Genomic DNA, 22242 nt, shown 5'->3' with positions numbered 1-22242 from the left:
AGATGTTTGATGAGTGAAACGTGCAGAATACGCTGGCAATCCATGTTGAGGGTATATTGGGACGCCTGATCACCACATCTTTGGATATATTATAGACTTTGAAACGCTAGAGACTTTTGGCACAAGCACACTGTAATTGTTGGGAAAACATATTGTGAGTGTGACGGAACCAGCCGATTCTGCCTTCAGACCCGGTCCCGTCAGCTCCCTATTGAGTCGCCAACTCCTGGAGGGAGCTATTTCTCCCCCTGCCCCTTGGGCGCGCTGCCACCACCTGCTCAGTCCCGGGGTTCAGATTGAGAGGAACAGGACTCCCAATCCCCCTCTCCAGCTGTGAGGCCAGGCCTCAAGGTCCTCTGCCACCCTGCACTTGGGTTTCACAGAGACCTCAGCGCTTCTTTGGGGCACCCCTGGAGGATTGGCACCTTATCCAACTGCATGCCTTCCCCCCTTCACCTGGGGCCCCCTTCTTAACACAGCGTGGTCTAAAGCGGTCTGGGGATCTATGTGGTACAGAGTTTGACTGCCAGCATTCAAACAGTAAAAAAATATATATTTATTCAAAAAGAGAAAAAGATAGGGAAAGAAAAACAAAACAAAAACAGTTGCATTTAAAAAAGTAGCACAGCACAGCAAACAGCATGACAAAGGAAAGGTGTTTATAAACGCTTTCTACTGTCCCCTGGTCTAACCTTGTCCTGTCTTGAGAATTACTTACTTGGTCTGCCTGCCTGGGGCCTCCCAGGCAGGAGCCTCCATGCTCACCACATGCTCGCTCGAGCCCCAGTTCAAATCTGCCCTCTCTTCCTGCCTAACACATGCAAAGAACACCAGCACTTCCTGCCTCTCTAGGAGACTTTCCCCCTAGAGTTGTTGGTTTGGCTCTGGAAGGGAGGGGGGGAGTGAGGGGAAGGCTACAAAGCCTGCTGAGGAATTTACTGATCCCTGCCAATGAAGCCCCACCACTGACTCAAATGGCGTTTCTCCACAGTGAGCTTATAGATCAGAGGTGGCCAAACTTGCTTCACGTAAGAGCCACATAGAATTAACATCAGATGTCTGAGAGCTGCAAGACATGAATGTCAGATGTTTGAGAGAAGGAAGGAAGGAAGGAAGGAAGGGAAAAGAAGGAAGGAAGGAAGGAAGGAAGGAAGGAAGGAAGGAAGGAAGGAAGGAGGATGATGGATGGATGATGGATAGATAGATAGATAGATAGATAGATAGATAGATAGATAGATAGATAGATAGATAGATAGATAGATGGATGGATGGATGGATGGATGTGGCAGGGAAGAGGGAGGGAGAGGTGGAAAGAAACTGTACGAAGAGCCCTGTAAGGAATTCTAGCAGGACCTCCTTTGCATATTAGGCCACACCTCCTGATGTTAGGGTGACCATAATGTCTGAAGGCCAGCCAGGGACACCTTGGGGGGGAAGGGGGGAGGCAGAGGTGCGCGCGCGCCCGCCGCCGGAAACAGGAAGCGACGTCACTTCCGGTGATGTCATGCCACCGCCGGAAACAGGAAGTGACACCACTTCCTGTGACATCATTTCCCCGCGTTCACCTGCCGGAAACGGGAAGTGACATCACTTCCTGTGACATCACTTCCCCCAAATGACATCATTTCCCCAAAATGCCACTGCCGGAAACAGGAAGTGGACTTCACAGAACTTCCTGTGACATCCCAAAAATCCCCCAAATATCACCGCCGGAAAACAATTTTGTTCTCAAATCCTGTATATACTTCATCAGTATATGGATAAGGCACTTTCTCAACTGTGCTGCATAATGCAGCCTATTTATTTTGTCCTGTTTGCTCTGTTGGCTCTATCTGCGCCACCTTCATCACTTTCGGGGTGTGGATCCCCCAGTGGGGTGGTCTCCAGACTCCCTCCGCCGGCTGTTTCTGATAGCCCTGCGCCCCCTCTTTCATTTGATATGTGTCCCGTGCGGGTGCCACCCTCCCGCCGGGAGATGCCGCAAAATGAGCCCCCTTGAGGCTTATGGCGGCAGGGCTCGGGGGAAGCGAGCTAGACTGCTGTTCTTTTGAGGGGTTATAGAGTGTTTCGAGCCCGTCCCTGTGGCATCGGTCCCATCATTGTGGGACCCAGGGGGCCAGCGCAGCGGCCCGCCGAAGCAGCCTGTCACTAATAACACAGGTCGAGATGCAGGACAGGAACCCGGAAGTGACCGACAGAAGACACAAACACAAAGCTCCCTTACACTGAATCAGTGCTTGGGTCCACCAAAGTCAGTATTGTCCACTCCAGTCACAAACACAAGCTCCCTTACACTGAATCACTGCTTGGGTCCACCAAAGTCAGTATTGTCACATAAGAACATAAGAGAAGCCATGTTGGATCAGGCAGTGGCCCATCCAGTCCAACACTCTGCGTCACATAAGAACATAAGAGAAGCCATGTTGGATCAGGCCAGTGGCCCATCCAGTCCAACACTCTGCGTCACATAAGAACATAACAGAAGCCTGTTGGATCAGCCAGTGGCCCATCCAGTCCAACACTCTGCGTCACATAAGAACATAACAGAAGCCCTGTTGGATCAGGCCAGTGGCCATCCAGTCCAACACTCTGCGTCACATAAGAATATAAGAGAAGCCCTGTTGGATCAGGCCAGTGGCCCATCCAGTCCAACACTCTGCGTCACATAAGAACATAACAGAAGCCCTGTTGGATCAGGCCAGTGGCCCATCCAGTCCAACACTCTGCATCACATAAGAACATAAGAGAAGCCCTGTTGGATCAGGCCAGTGGCCCATCCAGTCCAACACTCTGCGTCACATAAGAACATAACAGAAGCCCTGTTGGATCAGGCCAGTGGCCATCCAGTCCAACACTCTGCGTCACATAAGAACATAAGAGAAGCCCTGTTGGATCAGGCCAGTGGCCCACCCAGTCCAACACTCTGCATCACATAAGAACATAAGAGAAGCCCTGTTGGATCAGGCCAGTGGCCCATTCAGTCCAACACTCTGTGTCACATAAGAACATAAGAGAAGCCCTGTTGGATCAGGCCAGTGGCCCATTCAGTCCAACACTCTGTGTCACATAAGAACATAAGGAGGGAGGGAGCGAGGGAAGGAAGAGGAAGGAGGGAGGGAGGAGGAAGGGAGGGAAGGGAAGGAAGGAAGGAAGGAAGGAAGGAAGGAAGGAAGGAAGGAAGGAAGGAAGGAAGGAAGGAAGGAAGGAAGGAAGGAAGGGAGGGAGGGAGGGAGGAGGGAGGGAGGAGGGAGGGAGGGAAGGAAGGGAGGAGGGAGGGAAGGGAAGAAGGAAGGGAAGGAAGGAAGGGAGGGAGGGAGGGAGGAGGGAGGGAGGGAAGGAAGGGAGGAGGGAGGGAGGGAGGGAAGGAAGGGAGGGAAGGAAGGAAGGAAGGAAGAAAGGAAGGAAGGGAGGAGGGAGGGAAGGAAGGAAGGGAGAAGGGAGGGAAGGAAGGAAGGGAGGAGGGAGGGAGGGAGGGAGGGAAGGAAGAAGGAAGGAAGGAAGGAAGGAAGGAAGGAAGGAAGGAAGGAAGGAAGGAAGGAAGGAAGGAAGGAAGGAAGGAAGGGGGGAGGGAAGAAGACCGCCCCCTCCCGCCAGCCCCCCCCGCTTTCGGCCCCCACCCTCCCTGCTTACCTTCTTCCAGGGCGAGTGACGGCCTCTCCTCCCGGCGGCTGGTGCTGCTGGCGAGGCTGGTGGCGGCTGCGGAGGCCGGGGAGGGCCTCCGCTGGTCTCTGGAGGACCTCCAGCGACCAGCGCCGGCCTCTCCGCGGCCTCCGCGGGTCGGCGCTGGTCGCTGGAGGCCCTCCAGAGTCCCTGGAAGGCCTTCCGGGACCAGCACCGGCTTCCGGGACCAGCCTTCCGGGACCAGCACCGGCCTCCAGCGACCAGCGGAGGCCGCGGAGAGGCCTTCGCTGGTCGGCGCTGGTCCCGGAAGGCCCTCCAGAGTCTCTGGAAGGCCTTCCGGGACCAGCGCCGGCTGCTCCGCGGCCCTCTCCGCGGCCTCCGCTGGTCGCTGGAGACCCTCCAGAGTCTCTGGAGGGCCTCCAGCGGAGGCCGCGGAGAGGGCCTTCGCTGGTCGGCGCTGGTCCCGGAAGGCCCTCCCAGAGTCTCTGGAAGGCCTTCCGGGACCAGCGCCGGCTGCTCCGCGGCCTCTCCGCGGCCTCCGCTGGTCGCTGGAGACCCTCCAGAGTCTCTGGAGGGCCTCCAGCGACCAGCGGAGGCCGCGGAGAGGCCTTCGCTGGTCGGCGCTGGTCCCGGAAGGCCCTCCAGAGTCCTCTGGAAGGCCTTCCGGGACCAGCGCCGGCTGCTCCGCGGCCTCTCCGCGGCCTCCGCTGGTCGCTGGAGACCCTCCAGAGTCTCTGGAGGGCCTCCAGCGACCAGCGGAGGCCGCGGAGAGGCCTTCGCTGGTCGGCGCTGGTCCCGGAAGGCCCTCCAAAGTCTCTGGAAGGCCTTCCGGGACCAGCGCCGGCTGCTCCGCGGCCTCTCCGCGGCCTCCGCTGGTCGCTGGAGACCCTCCAGAGTCTCTGGAGGGCCTCCAGCGACCAGCGGAGGCCGCGGAGAGGCCTTCGCTGGTCGGCGCTGGTCCCGGAAGGCCCTCCAGAGTCTCTGGAAGGCCTTCCGGGACCAGCACCGGCTGCTCCGCGGCCTCTCCGCGGCCTCCGCTTTGTCGCTGGAGACCCTCCAGCGACCAGCGGAGGCCGTGGAGAGGCCTTCGCTGGTCGGCGCTGGTCCCGGAAGGCCCTCCAGAGTCTCTGGAAGGCCTTCCGGGACCAGCGCCGGCTGCTCCGCGGCCTCTTCGCGGCCTCCGCTGGTCGCTGGAGACCCTCCAGAGTCTCTGGAGGGCCTCCAGCGACCAGCGGAGGCCGCGGAGAGGTCTTCGCTGGTCCCGGAAGGCCCTCCAGATTCTCTGGAAGGCCTTCCGGGACCAGCGCCGGCTGCTCCGCGGCCTCCGCTGGTCGCTGGAGGCCCTCCAGAGTCTCTGGAGGGCTTCCAGCGACCAGCGGAGGCCGCAGAGAGGCCTTCGCCACCGCCGCCGGGCCCCGCGCGCGGGCGGGGAAGGCAGCGAGTGAGGGAGGGAGCGTCCCCTGCGCGTGTGCAGGGGCCCTGCGCACGCGCAGGGACGCTCCCTCCCTCACTCGCCGCCTTCCCCGCCGGCGCCCGCGGCCCACCGCCTCCGGGGCTGGCTAAACCGGGACCTCTAAATGGTCCCAGTATAGCCAGCCCGGGAGGCGGGAATAGGGGGCCAGAACCGGGACATTCCCGGGCGCCCCCGGGACGGTCTGGCCACCCTACCTGATGTAGCCAATCCTCTTGGAGCTTACAGCAAGCCCTGGACTAAGAGCCCTGCAAGCTCTTGGAGGATTGGCTACATCAGGGGGGTGTGGCCTAATAGGCAAAGGAGTTCCTGCTACAAGAAAAGCTCTGTTCGTCATGAATTTTCATTGTTTTCCAGTACTTATAAGAAGCCTTGAAGGGCCGGCTGGTGCAGAGCTTGTGGGTCAGCAGGCTCCTCCCATCACAGGAGTTAAAGTTTTTAAATGCTTTTTTAAAAAACAGTTTGAATAACTGCGGAGGCTTTCTTTGGGCTCAGTGAGGACAGATGGGTTACGAAGGTTCTGAATAAATGAATCCCCAACCCCCCAGCAATCCAACTAGGGCTGCTAACGTCTCACCAGCGGCCACAACCCACTAGCCGGGGGGACCCCTGTCCCCAAAGAGCTTGTTGGCATGGACCGTCCCTGGGGCAATGACGTCCCCGTGTAGTGACATCATGGAGCTGGGGAAGTTCTAGGACTCGTACTAAAATCTCAGTGCGTACCATAGAGATTTACTGCGAATCCTAGAGTGTTTCCAGTGTGATGCTCTAGGAATCGTGGTAAAGCTCTATGGTACTATAGTGCTTTGGTGCGAGCCCTAGAGCATCCCTAGCATGATGTCACCCAGAAGTGGCTCAGTGGCAGAGCATCTGCTTGGTAAGCAGAAGGTCCCAGGTTCAATCCCTGGCATCTCCAAAAAAGGATCCAGGCAAATAGGTGTGAAAAACCTCAGCTTGAGAACCTGGAGAGCCGCTGCCAGTCTGAGTAGACAAGACTGACTTGGATGGACCAAGCATCTGATTCAGTATAAGGCAGCTTCATATGTTCATATGTCATGCCTGGGATGCTCTAGGATCCACGCTAAAAACTTTTTACCATAGAGTTGTACAGCAAACCCTAGAGCGTTTCCCAGTGTGATGCAGCGGCAGAGGGGTTTGCGGCCAACTACTGCAAGGGGTGGAGGCTTGAAATCTCTCCCTCGGACTGCTCAAAATGTATTTTCCTGTCTCTCTGGTTGTCCATAAAGAGGCTGAGAGTTGATCGATGGACCCCTGATAGAAATCCCAGAAAAGGTCTTGGAGCAATGTTCCCTCTAAGCTGCAGAGTCTTGTGAGCCAAAATTCTACTTCGTGAGCTACCGACATTAACGTTGTGGGCTGCTGCATCAATGATTGTGCTCTGGGGCCATTTTTCCTGAGCTGAGACAAAAAATGTGCAAGCTGGAGGCGACACAATCGTGAGGCAGCTCACACTAACTCAACTGAGAAGGAACTGTGGCTTGGAGCTGCCTCCAGGGAAAGAGAGGCTATTGGGTCCGGGCATTCTCTGGAGAGTTTTGGGAGAGGCCGGGAGCATTTCTACCTGTGTTTTGAGGAACTGCTTTTGAAAGCTGGGCACCGACATTTCTGCTGAAAACATTTCCTGCGTTTATTAGCCATACTCTCCACAGTTGCTAAATCTGAATGTTACTAAATAAGGGGGTCATGAGGGAGACACCAGCCGTTTCTATGATCCATCTGAAGGCAGGCAAACACCAAAAGCCACCTTCCGTCTCTGAGTTGCCAGCGAGGAGCATGCAGGCTGCCCTTCCAAACACTTCTCAGCTTCTGAGCCCTCCGAGGGAATGACAACATTTAAAGAAGCCAAGCTGCGTCACGGGGGCCCACAACCAGTGACGAGTCAGGCTTTTCTCTTTTTTTGAGTGGGCATCAACGTGGCAGATGAGGTTCAATGTGGCCAAGTGCAAAGTAATGCACATTGGGGCCAAGAATCCCAGCTACAAATACAAGTTGATGGGGTGTGAACTGGCAGAGACTGACCAAGAGAGAGATCTTGGGGTCGTGGTAGATAACTCACTGAAAATGTCAAGACAGTGTGCGTTTGCAATAAAAAAAGGCCAACGCCATGCTGGGAATTATTAGGAAGGAATTGAAAACAAAGCAGCCAGTATCATAATGCCCTTGTATGTATCATAATGCCCTTGTATGGTGCGGACTCATTTGGAATACTGTGTGCAGTTCTGGTCGCCGCACCTCAAAAAGGATATTATAGCATTGGAGAAAGTCCAGAAAAAGGGCAACTAGAATGATTAAAGGGCTGGAGCACTTTCCCTATGAAGAAACGTTTGAAACCGCTTGGGGCTCTTTAGCTTGGAGAAACGTTGACTGAGGGGTTGACATGATAGAGGTTTACAAGATAATGCATGGGATGGAGAAAGTAGAGAAAGAAGTACTTTTCTCCCTTTCTCACAATACAAGAACTCGTGGGCATTCGATGAAATTGCTGCGCAGTTGGGTTAAAACGGATAAAAGGAAGTACTTCTTCACCCAAAGGGTGATTAACATGTGGAATTCACTGCCAGAGGAGGTGGCGGCGGCTACAAGCATAGCCAGCTTTAAGAGGGGATTGGATAAAAATATAGAGCAGAGGTCCATCAGTGGCTATTAGCCAGAGTATATATGTGTGTGTGTGTGTGTGTGTGTGTGTGTATACACACACACATATATTGGCCACTGTGTGACACAGAGTGTTGGACTGGAGGGGCCACTGGCCTGATCCAACATGGCTTCTGTTCTTATGTGACACAGAGTGTTGGACTGGATGGGCCATTGCCCTAATCCAACATGGCTTCTCTTATGTTCTTATTAGTTTCAGAAAAAGTAAGGGTAGGGGATAGGGGGGAATAGAGAGCACTATACATTTTGATCTTATTCTGCATAGCGATACTTTCAGAAAATACAAGCTTACATCTACAATACTTTCTTTACCTAAATTGTCCCATATTATTATCTCTGAACTAAACATCATCAACAGTATAAAAAATTATATTATAAATCTTTTAGTTATCTATTAGTTTTGACAATTCCAGTAAAGGCAATTTTGTCATATAAAATACAGGGGGAAAAGGGAGAAATAAGTTCACACCAAGGAATCTTAAGAGTCTTGAGTGTTTAACAAGACAAAAAATTTCATCCAGTATTTTCTTGCTTCTTCCTTAGATCTCCCAGCCAACAGCTTTTCTTTGGAGGGATGGTACCTCCCTCTCAGCTGTGGAGTCTTGTGAGCAAAAATTTATAGAATCCTAGAGTTAGAAGGGACCTCCAGGGGTCATCTAGTCCAACCCCATGCACAATGCAGGAAATTCACAAATGCCTCCCCCTAAATTCACAGGATCCTCGTCGCTATTAGATGGCCATCTAGCCTCTGTTGAAAAATCTCCAAGGAAGGAAAGCCCACCACCTTCCCAGGAGGAAGCCTATTCCACTGAGGAACCGCTCTACACTCACAAACCCCTCCCTATAAATTCACAGAATCTTCATCGCTGTCAGATGGCCATCTAGCCTCTGTTGAAAAACCTCCAAAGAAGGAGAGCCCACCTCCTCCCAAGGAGGAAGCCTGTTCCACTGAGGAACCGCTCTTAACTCACAAACACCTTCCCCTAAATTCACAGGATCTTCATTGCTATCAGATGGCCATCTAGCCTCTGTTGAAAAACCTCCAAAGAAGGAGAGCCCACCACCTCCCAAGGAGGAAGCCTGTTCCACTGAGGAACCGCTCTTAACTCACAAACCCCTCCCCCTAAATTCACAGGACCCTCATTGCCGTCAGATGGCCATCTAGCCTCTGTTGAAAAACCTTCAAGGAAGGAGAGCCCACCACCTCCCAAGGAGGAAGCCTGTTCCACTGAGGAACCGCTCTTAACTCACAAACCCCTCCCCCTAAATTCACAGGATCTTCATTGCTATCAGATGGCCATCTAGCCTCTGTTGAAAAACCTCCAAAGAAGGAGAGCCACCTCCTCCCAAGGAGGAAGCCTGTTCCACTGAGGAACTCCTCTAAACTCACAAACCCCTCCCCCTAAATTCACAGGATCCTCATTGCTGTCAGGTGGCTATCTAGCCTGTTTTGAAAAACCTCCAAGGATGGAGAGCCCACCACCTCCCAAGGAGGAAGCCTGTTCCACTGAGAAACCTTTCTAAACTCAAAAACCCCTCCCCCTAAATTCACAGGCTCCTCACTGCTGTCAGATGGCCATCTAGCCTCTGTTGAAAAACCTCCAAGGAAGGAGAGCCCACCACCTCCCCAGGAGGAAGCCTGTTCCACTGAGGAACCGCTCTAAACTCACAAACCCCTCCCCCTAAATTCACAGGATCTCCATTGCTGTCAGATGGCCATCTAGCCTCTGTTGAAAAACCTCCAAGGAAGGAGAGCCCACCACCTCCCAAGGAGGAAGCCTGTTCCACTGAGGAACCCCTCTAAACTCACAAACCCCTCCTCCTAAATTCACAGGATCTCCATTGCTGTCAGATGGCCATCTAGCCTCTGTTGAAAAACCTCCAAAGAAGGAGAGCCCACCACCTCCCAAGGAGGAAGCCTGTTCCACTGAGGAACCGCTCTTAACTCACAAACCCCTCCCCCTAAATTCACAGGACCCTCATTGCCGTCAGATGGCCATCTAGCCTCTGTTGAAAAACCTCCAAGGAAGGAGAGCCCACCACCTCCCAAGGAGGAAGCCTGTACCACCGAGGAACCGCTCTAACGGTCAGGAAGTGCTTCCTAATCCTAGAATCCTAGAGTTTAAGGGACCTCCAGGGTCATCTAGTCCACCCCCCTGCATTATGCAGGAAACTCAGAAACACCTCCCCCTAATTCCACAGGATCTGCTGGCGTTAAGAGTTGTGAGTGACTGCATAACTTGGTATGCTCTGGGGCCCCCCCTTCCAGAGTGAAGACAAAAATGCGTTGAGCCAGAGGCTAAAAAGCTGTGAGCTACTCACGCTAACTCAGCTTTGAGAGAACGTTGGATGGTGCCTCCTAGTCAGGAGAGAAGAGGGGCTGCAAAGAACTTGGGGTCTCTTCTCGTGGACACATCAGAGGTGCTCTGACCCCTTTCTGGATGCGGGCGCCCTGTCCTAAGATGTGAGCAGCAGAGAGTGAGGCAAGATGCACTGCCAAGTTAGCCTCACAGCTGCAGCCATTCCAAACTGGGGAGGGGGCCCTGCTAGGAAGTCTCCTAGCATGAGTACAGCTTGGTTGAGCCCCGACCTCTGTGGAGGGAGCCACGTGCGACTTTCACACATATTGTGCAGCTCTTGGAGCCCCCACATCAGGCAGCTTGGAGAAGGCATTTGTCTCTTTAAATCACTTCTCCAAGCCAAGCCAGATGGCAGCTTGGAGAAGGCGCTGAAAGTTAAAAGTTGTTTTCTTTCCACCTCTCCCTCCCCCCAATCTATCTTCCTTCCTTCCTCCCCTTCCTCCCTGTCTAGCGGCTCTCAAACCTCTGATGTTCGCATCTTGTGGCTAAACGCTTGGGACTCTTTAGCTTGGAGAAACGTCGACTGCGGGGTGACATGAGAGAGGTTTACAAGATGATGCACGGGATGGAGAAGGTAGAGAAAGAAGTACTTTTCTCCCTTTCTCACAATACAAGAACTCGTGGGCATTCGATGAAATTGCTGAGCAGTCGGGTTAGAACGGATAAAAAGAAGTCTTTCTTCACCTAAAGGGTGATTAACACATGGGATTCACTGCCACAGGAGGTGGTGGCAGCTACAAGCATAGCCAGCTTCAAGAGGGGATTGGATAAGCATATGGAGCAGAGGTCCATCAGTGGCTATTAGCCACAGCTTATTGTTGGAACTCTCTGTCTGGGAAAGTGATGCTCTATATTCTGGGTGCTGGGGGGGTGGGCAATATGGAAGAGCTTCTAGCCGCACTTGTGAACCTTTGTGTTTTTTTGGCCACTGTGTAACACAGAGTGTTGGACTGGATGGGCCATTGGCCTGATCCAACATGGCTTCTCTTATATTCTTCTGTCTGGGGCAGTGATGCTCTGTATTCTTGATGCTTGGGGGCGGGTGCACAGTGGGAGGGCTTCTAGTGTCCTGGCCCCACTGGTGGACCTCCTGATGGCACCTGCTTTATTTGGCCACTGTGTGACACAAGAGTGTTGGACTGGATGGGCCACTGGCCTGCTCCAACATGGCTTCTCTTATGTTCTTATGGCTCCCAAATATCTGACATTTATTTTATGTAGCTTTTAACATTCAGCAAGTTTGGCCACCCCTGGGCTAGGCTGAAGCCGGAACAAACGTTGGCCATATTCTTTGTCCGGGACTCTTGTCTCTGCTCACCTGCTTTCCTCAGAAAAGGGAGATGCCCACGATTTGGCTAAGTGGGCCGCCCTCCTGCCAGGCTTCCACCGTGTAGTTGCTCCCATGGGGTAACGGCAGCACACGGGCCCAAGTGCGACGAGCCGTAGGGGGTTGTGGTGCAGCCGAAAGGCCCATCCGCCTGACCCCACCTGATGCATGGTGCAAGACCACAGCGCGACAGACACAGGGGCTGCTGTGACTTGGCTACTACCTTTGAAGAGGGTAGCTGGCCCCTCCCGCCCCACTGCCCGCTGGATCCTGCAAGCTCTTCTTGTCTTTCCCCGCGTCAAGCGGCCGGTGCCCCAGCCAGGGAAGGATCCCAAGAAAGCCCCCCAACCCACTCCACAAAGCCCCCCCTCTCGCTTCGTACCTTGGACAGGAAGCCTCGCTCTGCACACTCCCGTCTGGACTGCGAGGGCGAGCTGCACCCAAGTTCCTGTTTCGGCATCACCCAGCTTCCTTCCTCTCCTGTAAGCCAGTCTCCCCCGGAGCTTTGCAGCAAAACCACCCCCGTCACGTGACGCTGGGCCAAGTAGAAAAAAGGGAAGCCCTGAGAGATACAGAGCGTGGGTCATCCGTTTCAGCTGCCATGTGGTAGGCAAGCCACCTGCAGTGGTGCACCACCTGGACTGAACCCCTTGCATCCATCAAAGTCAGTCTCGTCTGCCGTGACCAGCGGAAGCTTCCCAGGGTCTCAAGCTGAGGACTTTCACATCACCTCCTACCTCATCCTTTTAGCTGGAGATTCTGGGAACTGAACCTGGGACCTTCTGCATGCCAAGCAGAGGCTCTGCCAAGGAGCTTCAGCCCCACTTCATGGCTCTCCAGGGTCTCGGGCAGAGGTCTTTCACATCACCTCCTGCCTGGTCCTTTTCACTGGAGCTGCCAGGGATTGAACCTGGGACCTTCTGCATGCCAAGCAGAGGCTCTGCCAAGGAGCTTCAGCCCCACTTCATGGCTCTCCAGGGTCTCGGGCAGAGGTCTTTCACATCACCTCCTGCCTGGTCCTTTTCACTGGAGCTGCCAGGGATTGAACCTGGGACCTTCTGCATGCCAAGCAGAGGCTCTGCCACTGAGACGCAGCCCCACTTCGTGGCTCTCCAGGGTCTCAGGCAGAGGTCTTTCCCATCCCCTCCTACCTCATCCTTTTATCTGGAGATGCTGGGAACTGAACTGGGAGAACCGGGTTTGATTCCCCACTCCTCCACTTGCACCTGCTGGAATGCCCTTGGGTCAGTCATAGCTCCCTTATCTGGGAGAACTGGGTTTGATTCCCCACTCCTCCACTTGCAGCTGCTAGCATGGCCTTGGGTCAGTCATAGCTCTGGCAGAGGTTATCCTTGAAAGGGCAGCTGCTGTGAGAGCCCTCTACAACCCCACCCTCCTCACAGGGTGTCTGTTGGGGGGGGGGGAAGGGAAAGGAGATTGTGAGCCGCTCTGAGACTCTTCGGAGTGGAGGGCGGGATATAAATCCAATATCTTCATTTACCTCACAGGGTGTCTGTTGTGGGGGAGGAAGATAAAAGAGGTTGTGAGCCGCTCTGAGACTCTTCAGAGTGGAGAGCGGGATATAAATCCAATATCTTCATCTACCTCACAGGGTGTCTGTTGTGGGGGAGGAAGATAAAAGCGATTGTGAGCCGCTCTGAGACTCTTCAGAGTGGAGGGCGGGATATAAATCCAATATCTTCATCTACCTCACAGGGTGTCTGCTGTGGGGGAGGAAGGGAAAGGAGATTGTGAGCCGCTCTGAGACTCTTCGGATTGGAGGGCGGGATATAAATCCAATATCTTCATCTACCTCCCAGGGTGTCTGTTGTGGGGGAGGAAGGGAAAGGAGATTGTGAGCTGCTCTGAGACTCTTCGGAGTGGAGGGCGGGATATAAATCCAATATCTTCATCTACCTCCCAGGGTGTCTGTTGTGGGGGAGGAAGGTAAAGGAGATTGTGAGGCGCTCTGAGACTCTTCGGAGTGGAGGGTGGGATATAAATCCAATATCTTCTTCTTCATCTTCTATGTATAGCAAAGGAGGTTTCCAGAAGAGGCGAGCAACGTTCCCTCTCAGCTGCAGAGTCCTGTGAGCCAAAATCCTACTTTGTGAGCTGCTGGCATTAAAGTGGGGAGCTGCTGCATCAATCATTGTGCTCTGGGGCCATCCTTCCTGAGCTGACACAAAAATGTGTGAGCCGGAGGCTAAAAATCTGTGAACTAGCTCACGCTCAAGAGCAGGGGTGGCCAAACTCGGGAGCCACATGTGGCTCCTTCACACATCTTGTGTGGCTCTCGAAGCCCCCACCGCCCCATTGGCTGGCTTAGAGAAGGCATTTCTCTCTTTAAATCACTTCTCCAAGCCAAGCCAGCCTGTAGCTTGGAGAATGCATTTAAAGTTGCTTTCTTTCCTGCTCCACCTCTCCCCTATCTATTTACCTGCCTGCCTTTTCCCCTCCCTCCCTCTATTTGCTTGCCTGCCTGTTCGCCCGCCTGCCTTGCGGCTCTCAAACATTTGACACTTATTCTGTGCGGCTCTTACGTTAAGCAAGTTTGGCCACCCCTGGGTTAGAGCGGAAACTGGAGGCAAATCATCCCCTGTGGCTTCTTCCAGGAGCCTGCGAGGGGGAAATCTGACTGGGGCCTCTTCTGCAGCCTGCTTTTCCTCACCTGCATTGCCTTCTTGCTTCTCTTCTGCATGTGTTTGGGTCCCTGTAGTGCAGAGGTGTCAAACATGTGGCCCGGGGGCCGAATCAGGTCCATGGAGGGCTCCTATCAGCCCCCCCCCCCCCCGGCCAACTGGCTGTCCTCTGCTTTCTTCTCCCTTTATCTTGCCTCCTTCTGCATAACAGCCTGCTTTGCAAGGCTTGCTCAATCACACAGGAACTACAGAGCAAAACCTCTATTGGCTGAGGCTCCTCCCTTGGAGAGGAAGGGGAGAGCTTGCTTTGCTAGGCTCTCTCAATCGCACAGCAGAGCAAGTGAGCCACGCCTCCCTTCCTTCTATTGGCTGAGGCTTCTCCCTCGGGGAGGAAGAGCTTGCTTTGCCAGGCTCTCTCAAACGCACAGCAGAGCTACTGAGCCGAGCCTCTCTCTTCCTTCTATTGGCTGAGGCTCCTCTCCTTCCTCATCCCTTGGGGAAGGAAGGAAAAGCCAGAGCTTCCTTCGTCCACTTCCCTTGATCGCACAGGAAAGATACAAAGGTACATGGCCCGGCTCGACGAGGTCTCCTTGATGTCAGATCCGGCCCTCATAACAAATATAGTTTGACACCCCTGCTCTAGCAGTCGATTTGCTATTGCACCTCTTTATGACCACACAAGAGAGGGAAATGTGGGGAAGCCGTGCGAGACTAAGGCCAGGACCTGTGCTGGGGGACAAGTGCAGAGTACAGAACCAGGGAGGTCCGGACGCAGAATCCCGCAGAGGACCACCCCCGGCAGCAGATCCGGGCCCACAGACGACACCCACTCGAGACGCTCATCAAAATAATCTTTATTGCACAAAGTGGGGTTTGGGGGATGGGGGTGGTCAGCAGATGGGCATTTTGGAAACAAAAGGGAAGCCCGCGGACCACACGCCCCCCCCCCCCACGGAGGGGGGCCACCCCAAGTCAATGCTGAGGGACCCAAGAGGAAAAACCAGAACCCACAGGAGGAGGAGGAGGACAAACGCTCCCCCCTCCCCAAAACACATTTCCAACCCGTTCACTCCTCAGTTCATCCTGGAGGGAAAAGGTATGGCTGAACTACAAGGGCTCCCAACCGCCCACAACTGACCCCCTCCCTTCACATAAACAGGCAAGAACCAAGGGGGGGGAAGAGTTGGAACTCTGCCTCCTCCCTCCCCTCCCGATCACCGTACAGTGCAAGAAACAGCTTCCACAGCGACCGCCACTGCTGGGAGCCGGAGGCCACGCCACCGCCCTCCCCTCTCCTCCCCGGCCCGCGACACGCAGAGGGGTGTGTCTGCAGCTCCCACCCCTTCAGCGTAACCCGCCCCGACCCCTGGTGCCGAAGCCACCGAACCCAAAAACGGCAGGCGCAAAAGAAAGGTCCTTCCGGCCGGGCAGAGGTCAACTAGCTGAAGTGAGGCCCCTTCCCGGAATCGCGTGAAAACACACGCCCCCCCACCCCACCCCACCCAAGCCCTAGACACCCGGTGTGTTGCTCAACGTGCCAGCACGCTGGAAATTCCCGCCCGTCGCCTGCAGGAAGTTCAAGGGGGCAGGCTGCAATTCACATGGTGCATCAAGCGGGGGACCTTTTCCCCTTCTGCCGTCGATTACCCTAAACCGTAAATTAATTTAGTCCTGGATTCGGTGTGCGCAGTCAAGAGAAAACGCCCGTGCTCTTCCTTCTGAACGTATGTGAGACCAGTGCCGTGGCAATAGTGGCTGTCTATGGGCCAGGCTCTCAGTGGTGGGGGAGAAGGGATGCCCCCCAAGTTCCCTAGAGCAGACCCCTTACCATCAGCCAGCTTGTGTGAGAGAGGCTGGACGCCCAAATCAACGCCCAGGGGAGCCTGGTCCTCCAACCAAGCCCCAAACTCTCCCTTTCTTCTCCCTGCGGGCCGAGCCTGAAGACGGGGCCGACTCTCGTGGGCCTGAGGGCGGCGGCTGCTCTCACAGGTGGCCTGTGAAGCAAAGCAGCAGCAGGACGTGGACCGTGAGGAGGTAGACAGTGGCCAGGAGGGGCAGGCGGGTCCGAGAGCAGAGGAGCGAGCGGAGGAGGCGCCGGGGGGCGGTGCTCGGCCGAGGCTGAGGAGGAAGCACAAGGAAGGGAGAGGTCACGAGACTGGAGAGGTCGAGACAGTGTGCAGCTGCAAGAGAAAAAGGCCAACGCCACACTGGGCGTTATTAGGAAGCGGGCTGAAAACAAATCAGCCAGTATCATGATGCTCCCGTGGAAATCGATGGTGCGGCCTCATTTGGAGCGCTGTGTACAATTCTGGTCACCGCACCTCAAAAAAAGATATTATAGCATTGGAAAAAGTGCAGAAAAGTGCAATAAAAAAGGCCAACGCCATGCTGGGAATTATTAGGAAGGGAACTGAAAACCAATCAGCCAGTATCATAATCCCCCTGTATAAATCGATGGTGCAGTCTCATTTGGAATACTGTGTACAATTCTGGTCACCGCATCTCAAAAAAGATATTATAGCACTGGGAAAAAGTGCAGAAAAGGGCAACTAGAAGAATTCAAGGCTTGGAACACTTCCCCTCTGAAGAAAGGTTAAAACGTTTAGGGCTCTTTAGCTTGGAGAAACGATGGCTGAGGGGGTGATAGGATAGAGGTTTACAGGATTATGCAGGGCTATGGGGTGAGCCAGAGGTCAGAGTAGAATCCGGCACACTTTCATCCAGATACTCCAACATGAGGTCTTGTGGAAGAACATGGGCCAGTCATCTTCTCTCAGTCTGCCTTGCCTCACATGGTTCTCATGAGGATGAAATGAAGGGGAGGAGAACACACATTAGTGACTCAACACCAGGCTGGGAATTATTACAAAAAGGCCAACGCCATGCTGGGAATTATTAGGAAGGGAACTGAAAACAAATCAGCCAGTATCATAATGCCCCTGTATCAATCGATGGTGTGGTCTCATTTGGAATACTGTGTGCAATTCTGGTCACCGCACCTCAAAAAGGATATTATAGCATTGGAAAAAAGTGCAAAAAAGGGCAACCATCAACATGTGGAGATGTCCATTAGTGGCTATGAGCCACAGCGTATTGTTGGAACTCTCTGTCTGGAGCAGTGATGCTCTATATTCTTGGTGCTTGGGAGGGGCAACTAGTGTCCAACTAGAAGTGGGAGGGCTTCTAGTGTCCAGGCCCCACTGATGGACCTCCTGATGACTCCTGGGTTTGGGCCACTGTGTGACACAGAGTGTTGGACTGAATGGGCCACTGGCCTGATCCAACAGGGCTTCTCTTATGTTCTTATGTGACACAGAGTGTTGGACTGGATGGGCCAGTGGCCTCATCCAACAGGGCTTCTCTTATGTTCTTATTTGACACAGAGTGTTGGACTGGATGGGCCTTTGGCCTGATCCAACATGGCTTTTCTTATGTTCTTATTTGACACAGAGTGTTGGACTGGATGGGCCACTGGCCTGATCCAACATGGCTTCTCTTCTGTTCTTATGTGACACAGAGTGTTGGACTGGATGGGCCACTGGCCTGATCCAACAGGGCTTCTCTTATGTTCTTAACTAGAATGATTTAAAGGTTGGAACTTTTTCCCTATGAAGAAAGGTTAAAATGCCTGGGGCTCTTTATCTTGGAGAAGTGTCGACTGAGGGGGGACATGATGGAGGTTTACAAGATTATGCAAGGGAAAGAGAAGGAGGAGAAAGAAGGACTTTTCTCCCTTTCTCGCAATACGAGAGAACTCGCGGGCACTCAATGAAAATGCTGAGCAGTCGGGTCGGAACGGATAAAAGGAAGTCCTCCTTCACCCAAAGGGGGATTAACACGTGGAACTCACTGCCACAGGAGGTGGCGGCGGCTGCAAGCATAGCCGGCTTCAAGAGGGAACTGGATCAACAGCTAGAGCAGAGGTCCATCAGTAGCTGTTAGCCACAAGGTACAGATGGAACTCTCTGTCTGGGGCAGGGATGCTCTGTATTGGTGCTTGGCTGCAGACCAGCCCCACCCCAAGGAGGGCCCTTACCTTGCTGAAGGTCCCCTCTGTGGAGCCAGCCAGCAGTGGGCGTTCAGGGGCAGGCGGCATATCGATGCTGGTGTCCAAAGAATGGGCCCACTGGCTGGACTCCAACCTGCATGAAAGAAAAACATGGTGTCAGCTCTGAGCTTCTCTTCGATTAAAGGCACCCTCCAGGGTGCTCTGGGAAAGTTAGCTTTATTTGATATTCAGAACAGACTGTGGACACGGACGTGTCCGAACTACTGGACCTGGGCAGAGCCCTGAGCTATATGCCTTATTCATACCACCAGAATTCAAGGCAAAAAGCGTGCGGAGCAGTTGCGATTAGTTCTCACGGCACTGTGACTTACGGACAGCAAGCCATTACGCTGTCTCCACAAACAGATAAAGATGCCCTTGGGAGCCAAGCTGTGCTCTGGGTTTGCGGGGTGCAATACATTCTTGTTCCAGCTCCCTCAACCTTTCCTCGTGGGACTTGGTCTCCAGACCCCTCACCAACTTCATCGCTCTCCTCTGGACCCGCTCCAGAGGAGTTGGAGATGAGAATTAAATGAGAATTCCACCTCCCGAGGAGGAAGCCTGTTCCACTGAGGAACCGTTCTCACGGCCAGGAAGTTCTTCCTAATGTTGAGCTGGAAACTCTTTGGATTTAATTTCAACCCGTTGGTTCTGGTCCTACCTTCCGGGGCCACAGAAAACAATTCAGCACCATCCTCTATATGACAGCCCTTCAAGGACTTGAAGATGGTGATCCTCTCACCTCTCAGCCGCCTCCTCTCCAGGCTAAACATCCCCAGCTCCATCAACCTTTCCTCAAAGGACTTGGTCTCCAGACCCCTCACCATCTTCGTCACCCTCCTCTGGATCCCTTCCAGCTTGTCTAGATCCTTTTTAAAGATACTTTTTGCAAAGGGCTTTAATCACTTTCCTTAAAAAGGACGGAGAAACGGGGGGGGGGGGGCTGCTGCACTCACCTGCGGATGTGATCCTGGGCTGCGGAAAAGGCCTCTTCGGCCGCCTGGCGCTGGTCCCGCTCCTCCTGCAGCAGCTCCTCCAGCTGCAACAGGCCCTGCTTCGCGGAGCTCTCCTGCTGCCTAGCCTCCGACAGCCTGCAAAAGGCGCAAGAAGACTGTGAGAAGGAGGAGGAGGGCCATCCTTTGCAGGTCGCCAAATCCACTTCCTCTAGCAAGCCTGTCCTTCCGTTCCCTCATTAAAGAGGCATAGAATCATAGAGTTGGAAGGGACCTCCAGGGTCACCTAGTCCAACCCCCTCACAAATACCTCCCCCTAAATTCACAATTCCACCCCATCCTCTATAGGACAGCCCTTCAAGTACTTGAAGATGGTGACCCTATCACCTCTCAGCTGCCTCCTCTCCAGGCTAAACATCCCCAGCTCCTTCAACCTTTCCTCATAGGACTTGGTCTCCAGACCCCTCCCCATCTTTCTCACCCTCCTCTGGACTCCTTCCATTTTATCTATATCCTTCTTAAATTGTGGTGCCCAAAACTGAACACAGTCCTCCAGGTGAGGTCTTACTAGAGCAGAATAAAGCGACACCATCACTTCACACGATCTGGACACTAGACCTCTGTTGATTTCAACCCACTGGTTCTTGTCCTGCCTTCCGGGGCCACAGAAAACAATTCCACCCCATCCTCTATAGGACAGCCCTTCAAGGACGTGAAGATGGTGATCCTATCACCTCTCAGCCATCTCCATTCCAGGCTAAACATCCCCAGCTCCTTCAACCTTTCCTCATAGGACTTGGTCTCTAGACCCCTCACCATCTTCATCGCTCTCCTCTGGACCTTGTCTAGATCCTGAAAACAAGACTGCAGACGAGGCAGCAGAGAACAGGCTTCCCTCTCTTCGCCCAAACAGAAAATTACTGGAAGAAATGGGGCACTGAGATCTGAATTAAGTGACCAGCGAGAGGTGCATATTCCAGATTAGAGAGAGCCAGTTTAGTGTAGTGGTTAAGTGTGTGGACTCTTATCTGGGAGAACAGGGTTTGATTCCCCACTCCTCCCCTTGCAGCCGCTGGAATGGCCTTGGGTCAGCCAGAGCTCTCTTATCTGGGAGAACAGGGTTTGATGCCCCACTCCTTCCCTTGCAGCTGCTGGAATGGCCTTGGGTCAGCCAGAGCTCTCTTATCTGGGAGAACCAGGTTTGATTCCCCCCCTCCTCCACTCTCAGCTGCTGGAATGGCCTTGGGTCAGCCAGAGCTCTCTTATCTGGGAGAACCGGGTCTGATTCCCCCCCTCCTCCACTTGCAGCTGCTGGAATGGCCTTGGGTCAGCCTGTGGAGAAACGCCATCTGAGAGTGTTGGTGCTTCATCCAAAAAGGCAGGGATCAGTAAATCCATTCAGCAGGCTGTGTAGCCTTCCCCTCACTCCCCCCCCCCTCCCTTCCAGAGCCAAACCAACAACGCTAGGGGGAAAGTCCCCTAGAGAAGCAGGAAGTGCTGTTGTTCTTGCCATGTGCTAGGCAGGAAGAGAGTCTCAGATTTTTGAACTGGGGCTCGAGGAAGCATGTGGTGAGCAATGGAAGCTCCTGCCTGGGGGGGGCCCCAGGCAGGCAGACTAAGTAAGTAATTTCACAAGACAGGACAAGTTTAGATCAGGGCCAGCTGGATGCGTTTATAATCAACTTTATTTTGTTATGCTGTTTGCTGTGCTGGGCTGTGCTGAGCTGGGCTGTGCTGTGCTAATTTGGTAGATGCAACTGTTTTTGTTTTGTTTTTCTTCCCTTATCCTTTTCCCTTTTAAATAAATGTTTTTTTTTTCTGTTTTAAATACTGGCCATCTCTGTACCACATAGATCCCCAAACCGCTTTAGACCACGCTGTGTTGAGAAGGGGGCCCCAGGTGAAGGGGGGGAAGGCATGCAGTTGGAGACGGTGCCAATCCTCCAGGGGTGCCCCAAAGAAGCGCTGAGGTCTCTGTGAAACCCAAGTGCAGGGTGGCAGAGGACCTGGAGGCCTGGCCTCACAGCTGGAGAGGGGGATTGGGAGTCCTGTTCCTCTCAATCTGAACCCCGGGACTGAGCAGGTGGTGGCAGCGAGCCCAAGGGGCAGGAGGAGAAATAGCTCCCTCCAGGAGTTGGCGACTCAATAGGGAGCTGACGGGACCGGGTCTGAAACCAGAATCGGGCCGGTTCCGCCACACAGCCATAGCTCTCTTATCTGGGAGAACCGGGTTTGATTCCCCCCTCCTCCACTTGCAGCTGCTGGAATGGCCTTGCGTCAGCCAGAGCTCTCTTATCTGGGAGAACCGGGTTTGATTCCCCCCTCCTCCACTTGCACCTGCTGGAATGGCCTTGGGTCAGCCAGAGCTCTCTTATCTGGGAGAACCGGGTTTGATTCCCCACTCCTCCACTTGCACCTGCTGGAATGGCCTTGGGTCAGCCAGAGCTCTCTTATCTGGGAGAACCGGGTTTGATTCCCCACTCCTCCACTTGCACCTGCTGGAATGGCCTTGGGTCAGCCAGAGCTCTCTTATCTGGGAGAACCGGGTTTGATTCCCCACTCCTCCACCTGCAGCTGCTGGAATGGCCTTGGGTCAGCCAGAGCTCTCTTATCTGGGAGAACCGGGTTTAATTCCCCCCTCCTCCACTTGCACCTGCTGGAATGGCCTTGGGTAAGCCAGAGCTCTCTTATCTGGGAGAACCGGGTTTAATTCCCCCCTCCTCCACTTGCACCTGCTGGAATGGCCTTGGGTCAGCCAGAGCTCTCTTACCTGGGAGAACCGGGTTTGATTCCCCACTCCTCCACCTGCAGCTGCTGGAATGGCCTTGGGTCAGCCAGAGCTCTCTTATCTGGGAGAACCGGGTTTAATTCCCCCCTCCTCCACTTGCACCTGCTGGAATGACCTTGGGTCAGCCAGAGCTCTCTTACCTGGGAGAACCGGGTTTGATTCCCCACTCCTCCACCTGCAGCTGCTGGAATGGCCTTGGGTGACCCAGAGCTCTCTTATCTGGGAGAACCGGGTTTAATTCCCCCCTCCTCCACTTGCACCTGCTGGAATGGCCTTGGGTCAGCCAGAGCTCTCTTACCTGGGAGAACCGGGTTTGATTCCCCCCTCCTCCACTTGCACCTGCTGGAATGGCCTTG

At 54.0% G+C, this 22242-nt stretch overlaps 2 protein-coding genes across 2 annotated transcripts in view; one reads left to right on the top strand and one right to left on the bottom strand.

Moving 5' to 3' along the window:
• The window catches only part of LOC132575805 (golgin subfamily B member 1-like), a 33809-nt gene extending 21821 nt beyond the window's left edge, over positions 1-11988 (top strand). The window contains exons 8-9 of the mRNA XM_060244494.1: positions 11460-11535; positions 11847-11988. Of these exons, the coding sequence (XP_060100477.1) occupies positions 11460-11535; positions 11847-11988 (218 nt within the window). The remainder of the gene's footprint in view (positions 1-11459; positions 11536-11846) is intronic.
• A 2947-nt stretch (positions 11989-14935) lies between these two features.
• Positions 14936-22242, bottom strand: part of GOLGB1 (golgin B1) — a 59677-nt gene continuing 52370 nt past the window's right edge. The window contains 3 exon segments of the mRNA XM_060244493.1: positions 14936-16215; positions 18134-18239; positions 19102-19236. Of these exon segments, the coding sequence (XP_060100476.1) occupies positions 16081-16215; positions 18134-18239; positions 19102-19236 (376 nt within the window). The 3' untranslated portion in view covers positions 14936-16080.

This window comes from Heteronotia binoei, chromosome 8 (genome assembly GCF_032191835.1).
Source record: "Heteronotia binoei isolate CCM8104 ecotype False Entrance Well chromosome 8, APGP_CSIRO_Hbin_v1, whole genome shotgun sequence".
NCBI classification, from domain to species: domain Eukaryota; kingdom Metazoa; phylum Chordata; class Lepidosauria; order Squamata; family Gekkonidae; genus Heteronotia; species Heteronotia binoei.
This window is presented reverse-complemented; position numbering and strand designations above follow the sequence as displayed.